The sequence below is a fragment of the Chlorocebus sabaeus genome, chromosome 21, assembly GCF_047675955.1.
Source record: "Chlorocebus sabaeus isolate Y175 chromosome 21, mChlSab1.0.hap1, whole genome shotgun sequence".
NCBI lineage: Eukaryota > Metazoa > Chordata > Mammalia > Primates > Cercopithecidae > Chlorocebus > Chlorocebus sabaeus.
Genome location: NC_132924.1, coordinates 10659698 through 10674107, shown reverse-complemented (window position 1 = coordinate 10674107; position 14410 = coordinate 10659698). Strand labels below are relative to the sequence as shown.

Genomic DNA, 14410 nt, shown 5'->3' with positions numbered 1-14410 from the left:
AGCCAGCCCTCGAACATACGCAAGTGAGCTCTAGAACCCACGGTGCCTATGGTATGATAAGCTGAGGGTGGCATTTATTTTGTTTGAATTTACTCTAATTTACAAGTAATTAAATATTAAGAAAAATCTGGAAACGCACACTGAATCTGCAAGAAAGTTTTACTTTCTGAAGCATTACAATGATTTGAAAAATGTTAAAGATGAATTACAGAGGGGCAGAGAAGGATGAAGGATGAAGGACCCTTAAAGACCAACAAGTCGAAACCACTCACTTGTCTAAAGGAGGAGACTCAGTGACCAGGACAAGGCCAGTAAGCAGTAAATGGAAGGAGGGGACCAGGTCAACATCTGCAAATGTACAATGGGCATTCTATATATGCATATGCATATGTGTATATGATTAAGTATATATATACACACACACAATGTATCTCTGTATCTGTCTATATATATATATATAAACATCTCTTTCTGTATAGAAATATCTCTTTCTGTACAGAAATATCTCTATGAGAGAAACTTTTAAATAGATGTCAGAATAAATGCAAAATCTGGACGAATCATTTGCATACTTGTCTATGACAGAAAAGGTTAAATTTTAAAATCCATACTGTCCCAAATTCTGTAGCATGCAGGATGGCCTTCAGGGGCAGGCAGAGGTGAAAAGGAAACAGTGCCTTTCCTGTGTACACCACTTCTGTTCTGTCTTGAATTACTGGGCAACAGAATTTGTTTTCTGTGACTGCCTCCCTCATTCCTCACCAATTAGATGAGAAATTCTCGTAAGAAGCATTTGCTCATCACGGCAAATTCTCTCTCAGCAAATTCTCATAAGAAGCATTCCTCTTCTGAACCAATCAGGTAATCAAGAAACCAAACCAAAATCTCATGTCAGCCTGGCATGCACCTTCAGAAGGGCCCCAAGCCAAACTTCCATTCCTTGGAGTCTGGCACAAAAATATCACCTCCGTGCAGCTCTGACCCCAGAGCCATGCAAAGTGCAGCCTCACAGGGGGAGCGGGAAGCCCCAGGTTCACTGTACCTTGACAGCTCAGGGAAGGCTCGGACTGAGTTTTGGTCAGACGAACTGGAAAAGGCAGGTAATGAGAGAGTGAGGTCCAGCTTCAAGATGTGTGGGAGCCCCTGAGCCAGGCCTTGGCTCTCACAAGGCTCAGAGGGGGCTGTCCTGCTGCAGCAGTGAGAAGGCCTCCTGCTGGATCAGCTTGCCTCTCTGGGCTGGCCCTCTCGGGGCTGCAGCTACACAGCTTGCTAAGTGCCTCTGTGGACGCAGGTGGCAGCAGAGCCCTTGGCTTTTTCAAGATGCCCCCACCAGGGATTCCAGGGGAGGGCAGGCCTCTGCCTAGCAATGCCTTGCCTCCAGCCAGCTGCCCTTCTGTTCTCCAGCAGTGGCAGGGCTCAGGAGTGGATGCCTTTCTCCTCCAAGTGAATACCAAGAGGAGTGAAAGCAAGGGTTCCTCCAGCAGCACCCAGCAGGCCTGCCCAGGGCAGTTGTAGGGGAAAAAGGGAGCCTTGGGGATGGTCTCTGGACAAGTGTCTTTTCAAATACTTGACAGTGAGCAGGAGGCAGGCAGTTGGCAGGGATGGTAATCAAATGTCACAGCTGGCATGGCACAGGCATGGTCCAGATGAGAGGGGTGCTGGCCACAGGGCTGGAGCACAGTCCCCACGGTGGGGAAGCTCGTGGTGCCTTGGGGGTGGGGTGGAAAGGGCCAAAATGTCCAAGGCAGTAGAGAGGGGGACTTGGGGGTTTGGTAGCAGCTAGTTCCCACCAAGGGCAGAAGTGCTTCAAAATCTGAACGGCCAAGCTGACCGCACCAGTATGTTCTGCTCTGCCCCGTATGAGGATCAGAAGAAATGCTCTGGGCCCCTGATCACATGAACACTTCAGTTCCTGCATTTCCAATGACCATAGGCTAGACTGGGTCCTCTCCTTCACAGACAGGCAGGTTTTATATGACTTCTCCCAAGTGCCAGGTTCAAGATCTACCTTTCAAGATACATTCAAGTGGTGGCATGTAACAGAAACACTTGTAAGCCTTTTTATTACAGACACCTGAATGTGGAACAGTTTTCCTTTCATTTTTCTTTTTATCTTAACAAATGGAAGCTGTTTCCAAAGAGTCATGTAAAGCAAATTTCAATAGCGCTGATATACTCAGTGCCACCAGGCCTGTGCAGCGATGCTGAGAGTATTTCTGACTGTGTTTTAAAAAGACACTGGATAAAACACAAGATGCATTATTCTCAAATGTCGAAGTACTTTTTTTGAAGGAATAAATAGTCCATGTATCTTATACTCAATTGAGCCAAAACCCTCTCTTGAATGTCAAATCAGATCTAGATGCCAGATACCCAGGAAGACAAGGGCTGACTTGGCAGGGAGAGGACAGACTGGACAGAGATTCCACTATGATCATGGATTTCACAATAAACTTGGTATTAAAAAAAAATATGGCCAGGCGCAGTGGCTCATGCCTGTAATCCCAGCACTTTGGGAGGCCAAGGTGGGAGGAGCACCTGAGGTCAGGAGTTTGAGACCAGCCTGGCCAATGTGGTGAAACCCTGTCTCTACTAAAACTACAAACATTAGCTGAGCATGGTGGCAGGTGCCTGTAATCTCAGCTACTCAGGAGGCTGAGGCAGGAGAATCACTTGAACTTGGGAGATGGAGGTTGCAGTGAGCCAATATCGCATCATTGCACTCCAGCCTGGGGTATAAGAGTGAAACTCCATCTCAAAAAAAAAAAAAAAAAAAGAGAAAGAAAGAAAAGAAAAAATACATTTTTGTTGGAAAAAATTAGAAAAAAAGTCATAGAAAAACAGGAAAATCTTGAATATGTATCTATTTTTAAAACTCAATCTATTCAGTATTTGTGGAATAATGAAACAGAGACAAGAGACATCAAAAGAGGCTCATTAGGAGAGAAACTTTTACAAAGTCCATTTTGATCATTCTAAGGTCAATGAATATAACATTGCCTGTGGTCTGACAGTAGTTAAAATATGCAGTTAGCACTCTATATCAATCAGAAACATGTGCTTACACAACGTATCAGTTTCTGCACCAGCAAGGCCTCTGGGCTGCCACTCTCACCAGTGGCTCTAACAGTGGCCTCATACAAAGAGCCAGATTCACACGATGAGCAGGATGACACTGGCAACACAGTAAGGAGGCCTAAGGTGGCCCTAAAGTTATCTTCAGGAATGGATCTCATGCACTGTAACTATTCGGTTTTAGAGAACAGCTAAATGCATTTCTGCCACTGGTTTTAGATATAAGCAATGTTTGAAACCTGGGAATAGCAGCTAATGGCAACTGAAAAAGAAAATCAAGATAAATTTTTTTTTTTTTTTTTAAGAGACAGGGTCTCACTCTGTTGCCTAGGCTGAGGGCAATCGTGTGATAATAGCTCAGTGCAGCTTCAACCTCCTCGGTTCAAGCGATCCTCCAGCCTCAGCCTCTCAAGTAGATGGGACTACAGGAATGGGGATGCACCACCGCGTCTGGCTAAGTTTAAAATTTTTTGTAGAGATGGGGTCTCACTATTTTGTCCAGGCTGGTCTTCAACTCCTGAGCTCCAGTCATCCTCCTGCCTCGGCCTCTCAAAGTGCCAGGATTACAAGTGTGAGCCACCAACCCACAATAAAGTATTATAGATGGTTTGGAGTAGTTACTTCAGAGCATAAGCTCTCACCTCGCCTCACCTTTTCCCCTTTTACTTATGTCATGGAAGTTTGCAGGGAGACAAAGGATAAAGGACATGTTCAGGGCTGGGAGAAAGGAGGCACAGTTCAATTCAGAGGAAGGAAAACAGGCCAAATTTCTTTTTTGCCTTCTTCAACTTGACTTGCCTGGAACTTCATGTACCCATCTCTCCGTGGCGTTGCCGAGAGTGCTGAGGAGAGCCAACAGGGGACATGTGCAAGCCGCGCATCTGTGTGATTACGGGCATGTGCATAAAATGCAGCGGGGCCTCACCTCTTCTGTTGTCCCACGCGTAGAGCTCCTTTATCCCGAGCTCGTTCAGGGACTTGGACAGCTCCAACTCCTCTCCGGCAACGTTGTCCCTGAGGAGAACCACATGCTCTGGGCTGACCTCACACTTTGCACAAATGACTGGGAGAATATTCTGGAGAGGAACCTCAGGGCTCACACGCACAACAGCTTTTTGTGTCCGCAGGTAATTCACGACCAAACGCACAGATTTCTGGAAGAACACACAGGCAAAAAGAATTTGGTAAGACATCCTCCCACAAGGCTTCAACTCCTGTGTCAGTTTGACAGTTGGGTGGGACAGGATTGTGTGTAGCCTGAATCTTTCTTCCACAAATTGAGTGAGTCATGGGGGAAAATGGCATAATGAATATTGAAAAACAAATGTCTAGAATAATAAATTTGGTTTAGAATCTCTTACTAGTGAACAAGCTGCTAACAACACAGTGAAATAAACATCAGGGAGAACTCTACATTTAAAATCCAACACATATTCTTTACTGTCTTCCAAGGGTTCTGGCCAGATGTGAATACATGGCACTTATATGCATTTTCTAAAGAAAATAGTTTGGAAGTAGTATGAATAATTTAAAGAAAAACTCCCCAAAAACATGACGTCAAAGTTTTAAGGAGTCAAAATATCCACATAAATATAGGAACACCTATATATGTACATAGATGTATATATAAATACATATATAGTGTACATATGTACTATATACACACATATATGAAACATATACAGTGTGTACACAGACTTACATGTATTTATGTATACACACTACACACATGTATTTTAGCTAGAAATATATTTTATTTAAAAAAATACCAGGCATATAATACGAAGAAAAACACTCAATTGACTAATACTAATTCTAAATGACTGCAGATAAAGTGGTAGTCATTTTTCTTCCACTTTTACTGATCATTTTTCTTGTGTTTTTACTGATCATCCTAATTGTGCTAAGACACTGCAGAGCTGGACACAGTAAATGTAGATTGAACAAAAGAGCAGCAAAGAAAGGCCTCACGCTCTCTTCCAGCCTGCGTACCAGGGCCCAGTGGCTGGGATAACGACGAATTTTGGGAGACAATATGGAACCTACTGCTCCTTTACTGGTCCTCTCCTGCCCGAACAAGTGGAATCATGCATACGCCTGGGCTTACCTGCCCTGAGAAGCAGGAAGTCAAGGGAAGATGCAGGGTATATACAGAGATGCTCTGCCTCAAACACTGTTTACTTGAAGAATAAGGGGAAATCTCTGGTCAGAGTGTTCTAGAGCAACAATGAGAATGCACTAACCAATCAATCCTAGAAATTAATAGGAGATTAATGTTGGCTGCACTGCCATTTTTAAAAGCAGGAAAATTTAGAAGATCTGCTAAGAATCTGAAAGTAACATTGCTTTTAATTTGAGCTAAAAGATTAGTATCAAAGACTTATTTAAAAGTACAATAAGGCCGGGTATGGTGGCTCAGGCCTGTAATCCCAGCACTTTGAGAGGCTGAGGCAGGTGGATCACCTGAGGTCAGGAGTTCAAGACCAGACTGGCCAACATGGTGAAACCCTGTCTCTACTAAATACACAAATTAGCTGGGCGTGGTGGCATGCAACTGTAGTCCCAGTTACTCCGGAGACTGAGGCAGGAGAACTGCTTGAACCTGGGAGGCAGAGGTAGCAATGAGCCAAGATCACACCACTGCACTCCAGCCTGGGCAACAAGAGTGAAGGTCCATCTCAAAACAACAACAAAAACAATAAAAGTATATAATAAGCTACCAGAATTAATTTTAATTAATAAAAGCCTAGAATACAGCTATGTATATAAGACATTCTCCAAATGCAATGAATAAATACTTCTGACATCATTTTTTCAAAAAAAAATTTTTCCCTTTTTATTCTCTTCTTCTGGGAAGATGTTTAAATCCTCTACAGATGCCAACTGCTTCCTGAGTCAGGAATGATTCTAGAACTACACTGTCCAATCAGGTAGCTATTAGCTAGTGGCAATTTAAATTTAAAATTAAAATTAAATTAAAAATTCAGTTTCTCAATCACATCAGCCACATTTCAAGTGTTCAAAAGCTGTATGTGTCAATTAAAATGAAAAAAGAAAAATCTACATGAATAACAATAACAATAAACACACCAAATTTTAAAAAACAGCTGCATGTGGCCAGTGACTCTCATATTAGAAAGTACAGAATTAGAGACTATGTCCCTCTTTGAATGAAGGTCTAATGGATAGCTCACTGTAGATCAATTCCTCTTCTATAATATATAAAGGAGCAATGTTACAACCTTGAACATTATTCAATTCTGTAAATTTTGTCTCCTAAAACAAACTCTGTTTAGTGCCTAGCTTTGCCTGGCATGAAAGTAGCAGCCTCAGCCACAGATCTCTGCATTGTATTTAGATAAGAAGAGCCACACTGGCCCCTACTCAGGACCTGCCACACATTCAGACACAGGTATCTCCACGTAGGTACCTACTAACCTCAGGCACCTTAGGGGGACCAGGCTTAACCTTCTCTTCAGGAACTTTTTCTTTCACAAACACAGTATGCACATTCAGGGTCCCAATCAAAGTATTTGGCTTAAAACTCAAAGGCTGTTGGGTTTCTGAAGACCGAATTTCAAGGGCGTGGTGGGATGGATTCAGGTGGTTCTGAAGGCAAAGTTCAACCAGTAGGTCCATCATTGCATGGCTGAAAAAAAGGAAAACAAATCATGATGATTAGGAATGACTGCACTCTCTCTTTTGCCTGGCTAAATAAGGGTAGAACAAATGAACAAGTGGATGAATGAGCAAATTAGATGTGCTTATGAAAAAAAGACAACAGCAGCTCATTAATTCCTTCTGCATGGTTGTAGAGCAATATGTTAACATTTTCAGCACTAACAAACAACACTACTGAAAGAGAAAAATCATAATTAATAGCTTGGAAAATCGTTATATTTTTAGTTAAATCCAAGGGTATGTTGAGTTGAATCATCTAAGGTCTGTTAGCACAAATATTTTTCATGCATACAAGAAACTAAATTTTCAGTTATTCATAAATATAATGTATCTTTTTGATTTAACTTTTAAGTTCAGGGGTATATGTGCAGGTTTGTTGCATAGCTAAACTTGGGTTTGTTGTATAGATTATTTTATCACTCAGGTATTAATCCTAGTACCCATTAGTTATTTTTTCTGATCCTTTCCCTCCTCCCACCCTCCATCCTCTGAGAGACCCCAGTGTTTGTTGTTGTTGTTCCCCTCTATGTGTCCATGTGTTCTCATCATTTAGCTTCCACCTATAAGTGAGAACATGCAGTATTTGGTTCTCTGCTGCTTCATTAGTTTGCTAAGGATAATGACCTCTAGCTCCATCCATGTTTCTACAAAGGACATGATCCTGTTCTTTTTTTTAATGGATGCATAGTAGTCCATGGTGTATCTGTACTACATTTTCTTTATCCAACATACTATTGATGGGCCTTTACGTTGATTCCATGTCTTTGCTATTGTAAATAGTGCTGCAATGAACGTACATGTGCATATGACAGAATGATTTATATTCCTTTGGGTATATACTCAGTAATGGGATTGCTGGGTTGAATGGTAGTTCTGTTTTTAGGTCTTGGAGGAATTGTCACACTGTCTTCCACAATGGTTGAACTAATTTACAATTCTACCTTATACACCAACAGTGTATAAGTGTTCCTTTTTCTCTGCAACCTTACCAGCATCTGCTGTTTTTTGACTTTTTCATAGTAGCCCTTCTGACTGGTGTGAGATGGTATTTCATTGTGGTTTTGATTTGCATTTCTCTAATGATCAGTGACATTGAGCTTTTTTTCATGTTTGTTGGCCTCATGTATGTCTTCTTTTGAAAAGTGGCTGTTCATGTCCTTTGCCCACTTCTTAATGGGGTTTGTTTTTTTTCTTGTAAATTTGTTTAAGTTCCTTTTAGATGCTGGATATTAGACCTTTGTCAGATGCATAGTTGGAAAATATTTTCTCCTATTTTGTAGGTTATCTGTTTACTCTGTTATAGTTTCTTTCGCTGTTCAGAAGCTCTGTAGTTTAATTAGATTCCATTTGTCAAGTTTTGCTTTTGTTGCAATTGGTTTTGGAGTCTTTGTCATAAAATCTTTGACTGTTCTATGTCCAGAATGGTATTGCCTTGGTTGTCTTCCAAGGTTTTTATAGTTTAGGTTTTAAATTTAAGTCTTTAATCCATCTTGAGTTGTCTTTTGTACATGGTGTACGGAAGGGGTCTAGTTTCAATCTTCTGCACATGGCTAGTCAGTTTTCCCATCACCATTTACTGAATAGGGAATTCTTTCCCCATTGCTTGTTTTTGTCAGCTTCATCAAAGATCAGATAGTTGCAGGTGTGTGATCTCATTTTTTGGTTCTCCATTCTGTTCCATTGTCCTATGTGTCTGTTTTTATACCAGTAGCATGCTGTTTTGGTTACTGTAGCCCTATAGTATAGTTTTAAGTCAAGTAGCATGATGCCTCCAGCTTTGTTCTTTTGCTTAGGATTGCCTTGGCTATTTGGGTTTATTTTTTGGTTCTTTGTGAATTTTAAAATAGTTTTTTCTAGTTCTGTGAAGAATGTCATTGCTAGTTTAATTGGCACAGCATATATATTGATCCTTCCTTTCCATCTGTTTGTATCATCTCTGATTTCTTTGAGCAGTGCTTTGTAGTTCTCCTTGTAGAGATCTTTCACCTTGCTGGTTACCTTCATTCCTAGGTATTTTATAATTTTTTTGTGGCAATTGCGAATGAGACTGCATTCCTGATTTGGCTCTCAGCTTAACTGTGTTGGTGTATAGGAATGCTAGGGATTTTTGTACATCAATTTTGTATCCTGAGACTTTGCTGAAATTGTTTATCAGCTTAAGAAGATTTAGGGCCAAGACTATGGGGTGTTCTATATACAGGATCATGTCGTCTGCAAATGGAGATAGTTTGGACTTCCTCTCTTCCGGTCTGCATGCCCTTTATTTCTTTCTTTTGCCTGATTGTCCTGGCCAGAATTTCCAGTACTATGTTGAATAGGAGTGGTGAGAGGGGGCATCCTTGTCTTATGCTGGTTTTCAAGGGAAATGCTTCCAGCTTTTGCCCATTCAATATGATCTTGGCTGTGGCTTTGTCATATATGGTTCTTATTATTATTTTGAGGTATATTCCTTCAACACCTAGTTTATTCAGAGGTTTTAACATGAAAGGATGCTGAATTTTTATCAAAAGCCTCTTCTGCATCTTTTGAAATAATCACGTGGTGTCTGTCTTTTGTTCTGTTTACGTGATGAAATACATTTATTGATATGAATATGTTGAACCAACTTTGCATCCCAGGGATAAAGCCTACTTGAACGTGGTGGATAAGATTTCTGATGTGCTGCTGGATTCAGTTTGCCAGTATTTTGTTGAGGATTTCTCTGCTGATGTTTATCAAGGATAGTGGCCTGAAGTTTTCTTTTTTGGTGTGGTGTCCCTGTCAGTTTTTGGTATCAGGATGATGTGGGCCTCATAGAATGAGTTAGAGAGGAGTCCTTCATCCTTACTTACTTATTTAGTTATTTATGGGAACAGTTTCAGCAGTAATAGTACCAGTTCTTCTTTGTATATCTGGTAGAATTCAGCTGTGAATCTGTTTGCTCTTGGGTTTTTTCTTTTCTTTTTGGTTGGTAGAATATTTATTACTGATTCTATTTCAGGGCTGGTTACTGGTCTGTTCAGAGATTCAACTTCTTCCTGTTTCAGTCTTGGGAGAGTGTGTGTATATCCAGGAATTTATCCATTTCTTCTAGATTTTCTAGTTTATGTGCACAGAAGTGTTCATAATATTCTGAGGATTATTTGTATTTCTATGGGGTCAGTGGTGACACCCCACTTGCCGTTTCTGATTGTGTTCATGTACATCTTCTCTCTTTTCTTCTTTATTAGCCTAGCTAGCAGTCTATTTCATTAATTAAAAAAAAAAAAAAAAACAAAAAACAGCTCCAGGATTCATTGATCTTTTGAATAGATTTTCGTGTCTCAATCTCCTTCAGTTCAGCTCTGATTTTGGTTATTTCTTGTCTTCTGCTAGCTTTAGTGTTGGTTTTCTCTTGGTTCTCTAGCTCTTTTAATTGTAGTGTTAGGTTGTTAAATTGAGATCTTTTTGATGTAGGCATTTGCTGCTATAAATTTCTCTCTTAAAACTGCCTTAGCTGTGTCCCCGAGATTCTGGTATGTTGTATCTTTGCTCTCATTACTTTAAAAGAACTTCTTGATTTCCCCCTTCATTTCATTATTTACCCAAAATTAATTCAGGAGCAGATTATTCCATTTCCATGTAATTGTATGGTTTTGAGTGAATTTATTAGTCTTGATTTCTAATTTGATTGCTCTCTGGTCTGAGAGATTGGTTGTTACTATTTAATTTCTTCTGCATTTGCTGAGGAGTCTTTTATTTCTGATTATGTGATCGATTTTGGAGTACATGATACATGGCAATGAAAAAATGTATATTCTGTTGTTTTAGGGTGAAAAGTTCTGTAGATGTCTATCAGGTCCATTTCATCCAGTGCTGAGTTCAGGTCCTGAATATCTTTGTTAATTTTTTATCTTTATGGTCTAATGTTGTCAGTGGGATGTTAAAGTCTCCCACTAGTAATGTGTGGGAGTCTAAGTTTCTTTGAAGGTCATTAAGAAACTGCTTGATGAGTCTGAGTTCTCCTGTGTTACATGCATATATATTTAAAACAGTTATGTCTTCTTGTTGAATTTAACCCTTTACCATTATGTAATGCCCTTGTCTTTTTTGATTTTTGTTGAATTAAAATCTGTTTTGTCTGAAATTAGTAGTATAACTCCTGCTTTCTTCTATTTTCCATTTGCTTGGTAGATTTTTCTCAATCCCTTTTGTTTTGAGCTTATGTGTGTCACTGCAGGTAAGACAGGTTTCTTGAAGATAGCATACCAATGCTTTCTTGTGTTTTCCATGTGTTTGGTAGATTTTTCTCAGTCCCTTTTGTTTTGAGCTTATGTGTGTCACTGCATGTAAGATATGTTTCTTGAAGATAGCATACCAATGGGTCTTGGTTCTTCATCCGGCTTGCCACTTTGTGCCTTTTAATTGGGGCATTTAGCTCATTTACATTCAAGGTTAGTATTGATATATGAGGATTTGATCCTGTTATCATGATGTTAGCTGGTTATTTTGCAGACTTGTTTAGTGGTTGCTTTACAGTGTCAGTAGTCTCTGTACTTTAGTGTTAGTAGCTGGTAATGGTGTTTCCTTTCCATATTTGGTGCTTCCTTCAGGAGCTCTTGTAAGGCAGGTCTGGAGGTAAGGAATTCCTTCAGCATTTGTTTATTTGAAAAGGATCTTATTTCTCCTTTGCTTATGAAGCTTAGTCTGTGCAGATATGAAATTCTGGGTTGGAATTTCTTTTAAGGATGTTGAATATTGGCCCCCCAAGCTCTTTCGGCTTGTAGGGTTTCTGCTAAGAGGTCCAGTTTTCAGTCTGATGGGCTTCCCTTTACAGATGACCTGACTTTTCTCTCTAGCTGCCTTTAACATTTTTTCTTTCATTTTAACTTTGGAGAATCTGATGATTATGTGTCTTAGGAGGGATCTTCTAGTGAACTGTCTTGTTGGGATTCTTTGCATTTATATCTTTTACATTTTTCTAGCAGAATATTTTTATTTATTTAAAGCTAAACTCTCTTTTATTATGAATTTCCCAAGAAGTTGGGCACAGGTTTTTTCCCTCTGATCTATTCCTTAGTAAGTAACTTGCATAATTCTTGCAGGACATAATTATGGTTTCCAGATGTTACCAAATAAATTGAAGGCTGGGAACTCATAGGGCACTGGTAAACACACAGGTGCAAGTGACATCAGTAAGACAGTAGAACAGGAGGTCTCTGGTTCATGCACCCCAACAGAAAAAATGATTTGGCAGCCTGCCATGCACAGAAGTTCCTTTGTAAGAGCTTTGGGATCCAGAAAGAAGATTGTGAAACCGTGGTAGAGCCGCAGACTGAGGAGGGATACACTGAGAAATGAGGCCCACAGCCTGCTGGCAGGCTCATAGGCTTTGGTACCAGCTGTGGACTGAAAGCATTCCTGTCCTCCTATGAACTCAGCTCCAACCACAAATTGCTGTGGTGCTTCCAAAAGTCCCACCTTCCATTTCCTGAGAGGGGCTATATCCAACCTATCCCCTGAGTAACATGCTTGCTGACCTCAGACCCAACTGCAGATACTGAAGTAGTCATGTGCCCTGGCTCCAGCCCCTCTCGACTGTGGCCTGCTGGTAGACATGTCTATTCATACCCTTGGTGACAGGTTTCCCAAACTCAGTCCCAACTGCACCCCCTGAAACAGCCATTTTACCTGGCTCCAAACTCAGCTTGACTGAGATATCAGAGGCAAAAACATCAGTCTGGTGAGCTAGGAGTGGATCCTTACCTGCCAAAACCAATCTGTAAAGACTAGAGGTGTCTGCTCCTTCAAATGCACAGACACACAAAAGTTTACATGGATCACAAAGCATAAGGTAAACACAACACCACCAAAGTTAACTAACAAAACCCCAGTAACCAACCCCAGAAAAGTGGAGATCCATAAATTACCTGAAAAGGAATCCAAAAGAGCCATCTTAAAGAAGCTCAATGAGCTTCAGGAGAATACAGATTTTAAAACTAAATGAAACTAGGAAATCAATACATGAACAAAATGAGAAATTTAATAATGAAACAGAAGTATTAAGAAGAAACCAAACAGAAATCTTGGAGTTGAAGAATACAATGATTGAACTGAAAAACCCAATAGACAGAGCTTCAACAGAAAACTTGATCATGTAGGAAAAAGAATCAGTAAATTTGAAGCCTGGCCATTTTAAATTAACCAGTTAGAAGGAAAAAAAAATGAAAAAGTGAAGAAAGTCTATGAAACTTACAGATCACCGTCAAAGTGGTGGAAAGCCTATTTAAAGACATAATGGCAAAAATCTTCCCAACTCTACAGAGGAAAGTTGACATAAAGTCCTAAGATCTTCAAATATATTAAACAAAAAGAGCATTACTCTGAAGCACATTACAGTTTGTCTCAAATATTAGAGGTTTTCAGAAGTAAAAGACAAAGAGACAATTTTGAAAGCAGCAAGAGAAAGGTACCTTGTCACACACAAGGGAAACATCATAAGATTTATCAGCGGAAACCTTGCAGACCAGGAGACAATGGGATGATATAGCAAACTACTGGAAGAAAAAAATGTCAACCAAGAATACTTTATCCAGAAAAACTGTAGTTTAAGGATGAAGGGGAGATAAGTACTTCCCTGTCAAAACTAGGCACCACTAGACCTGCTAAAGTTAGTTTTTCCAGCTGAAATGAAAAGATGATAAACAGCATCATTAAAGCATATGAAAATATAAATCTCATTGCTAAAGGTAAACACAGAATATTATAATACTGAAACGGTACACACAAATCACTTTAAACACTAGTATATAAATTAGAAGGCAAGTTGTCAGAATAAATATAGCCACATAAATTTACTAATGGAAATACAATACAGAAAAATCAAATCTGACATCAGTTACATAAAGTGTGTGGGGGAGGGGGAAGTAAAGCATAGAGTGCCTGTATAAGATTGAAGTGAAGTGGATATCAGCTTCAAACAGACTACTGTAACTATAAATTATTCAGTGTAAACTCCATGGTAACCACACACAAATACACACACACGATGTACAGTAGATGCAAAAAAGATTAAGAGAGAAGAATCAAAGTACACTGCTACAATAGCCAAACCACAAAGGAAGACACCAAGACACGTAAGAGAACTATAATAAAAGTAGAAAACAAATGACAAAATGGCAAGAGTAAGTCCTTACCTATTAATAATTATTTGAAATTCAAATGTACTAAACTCTCCAATCAAAAGAAATACTGTAGATGAACAAATAAATAATAATAATCAACTATATGCTGTCTATAAGAGACTCATTTTAGATTTAAGGACATAGAGGTTGAAAATAAAGAATGAACAATGATATTTCATGAGAAAGGTTAAAGAAAGGAGCCGGGCGTGGTGGCCCACACCTGTAATCCCAGCACTTTGGGAGGCCGAGGCAGGTGGATCATGAGGTCAGGAGTTCGAGACCAGCCTGGCCAACATGGCGAAACCCCATCTCTACTAAAAATACCAAAAATTAGCTAGGCATGGTGGTGGGTGCCTTTAATCCCTGCTACTCAGGAGGCTGAGGCAGGAGAACTGCTTGAACCCAGGAGACGGAGATTGCAGTGAGCCGAGATGGTGCCACTGTACTCTAGCCTGGGCAACAGAGTGAGACTCCATCAGAAAGAAAGAAAAGAAGAAAGAAAGGAAAGAAAG

General features: G+C 39.9%; 1 protein-coding gene across 5 annotated transcripts in view; it reads right to left on the bottom strand.

The window, feature by feature from the left end:
- The window catches only part of COBL (cordon-bleu WH2 repeat protein), a 301591-nt gene that overhangs the window by 174506 nt on the left and 112675 nt on the right, over nucleotides 1-14410 (bottom strand). For all 5 annotated transcript variants that reach the window (XM_073008836.1, XM_007981297.3, XM_007981296.3 and 2 more), the window contains exons 3-4: nucleotides 6514-6724; nucleotides 4001-4229 (exon numbers count right to left, since the gene is read on the bottom strand). In XM_073008836.1, coding sequence (XP_072864937.1) covers nucleotides 4001-4229; nucleotides 6514-6724 — 440 coding nt within the window. The remainder of the gene's footprint in view (nucleotides 1-4000; nucleotides 4230-6513; nucleotides 6725-14410) is intronic.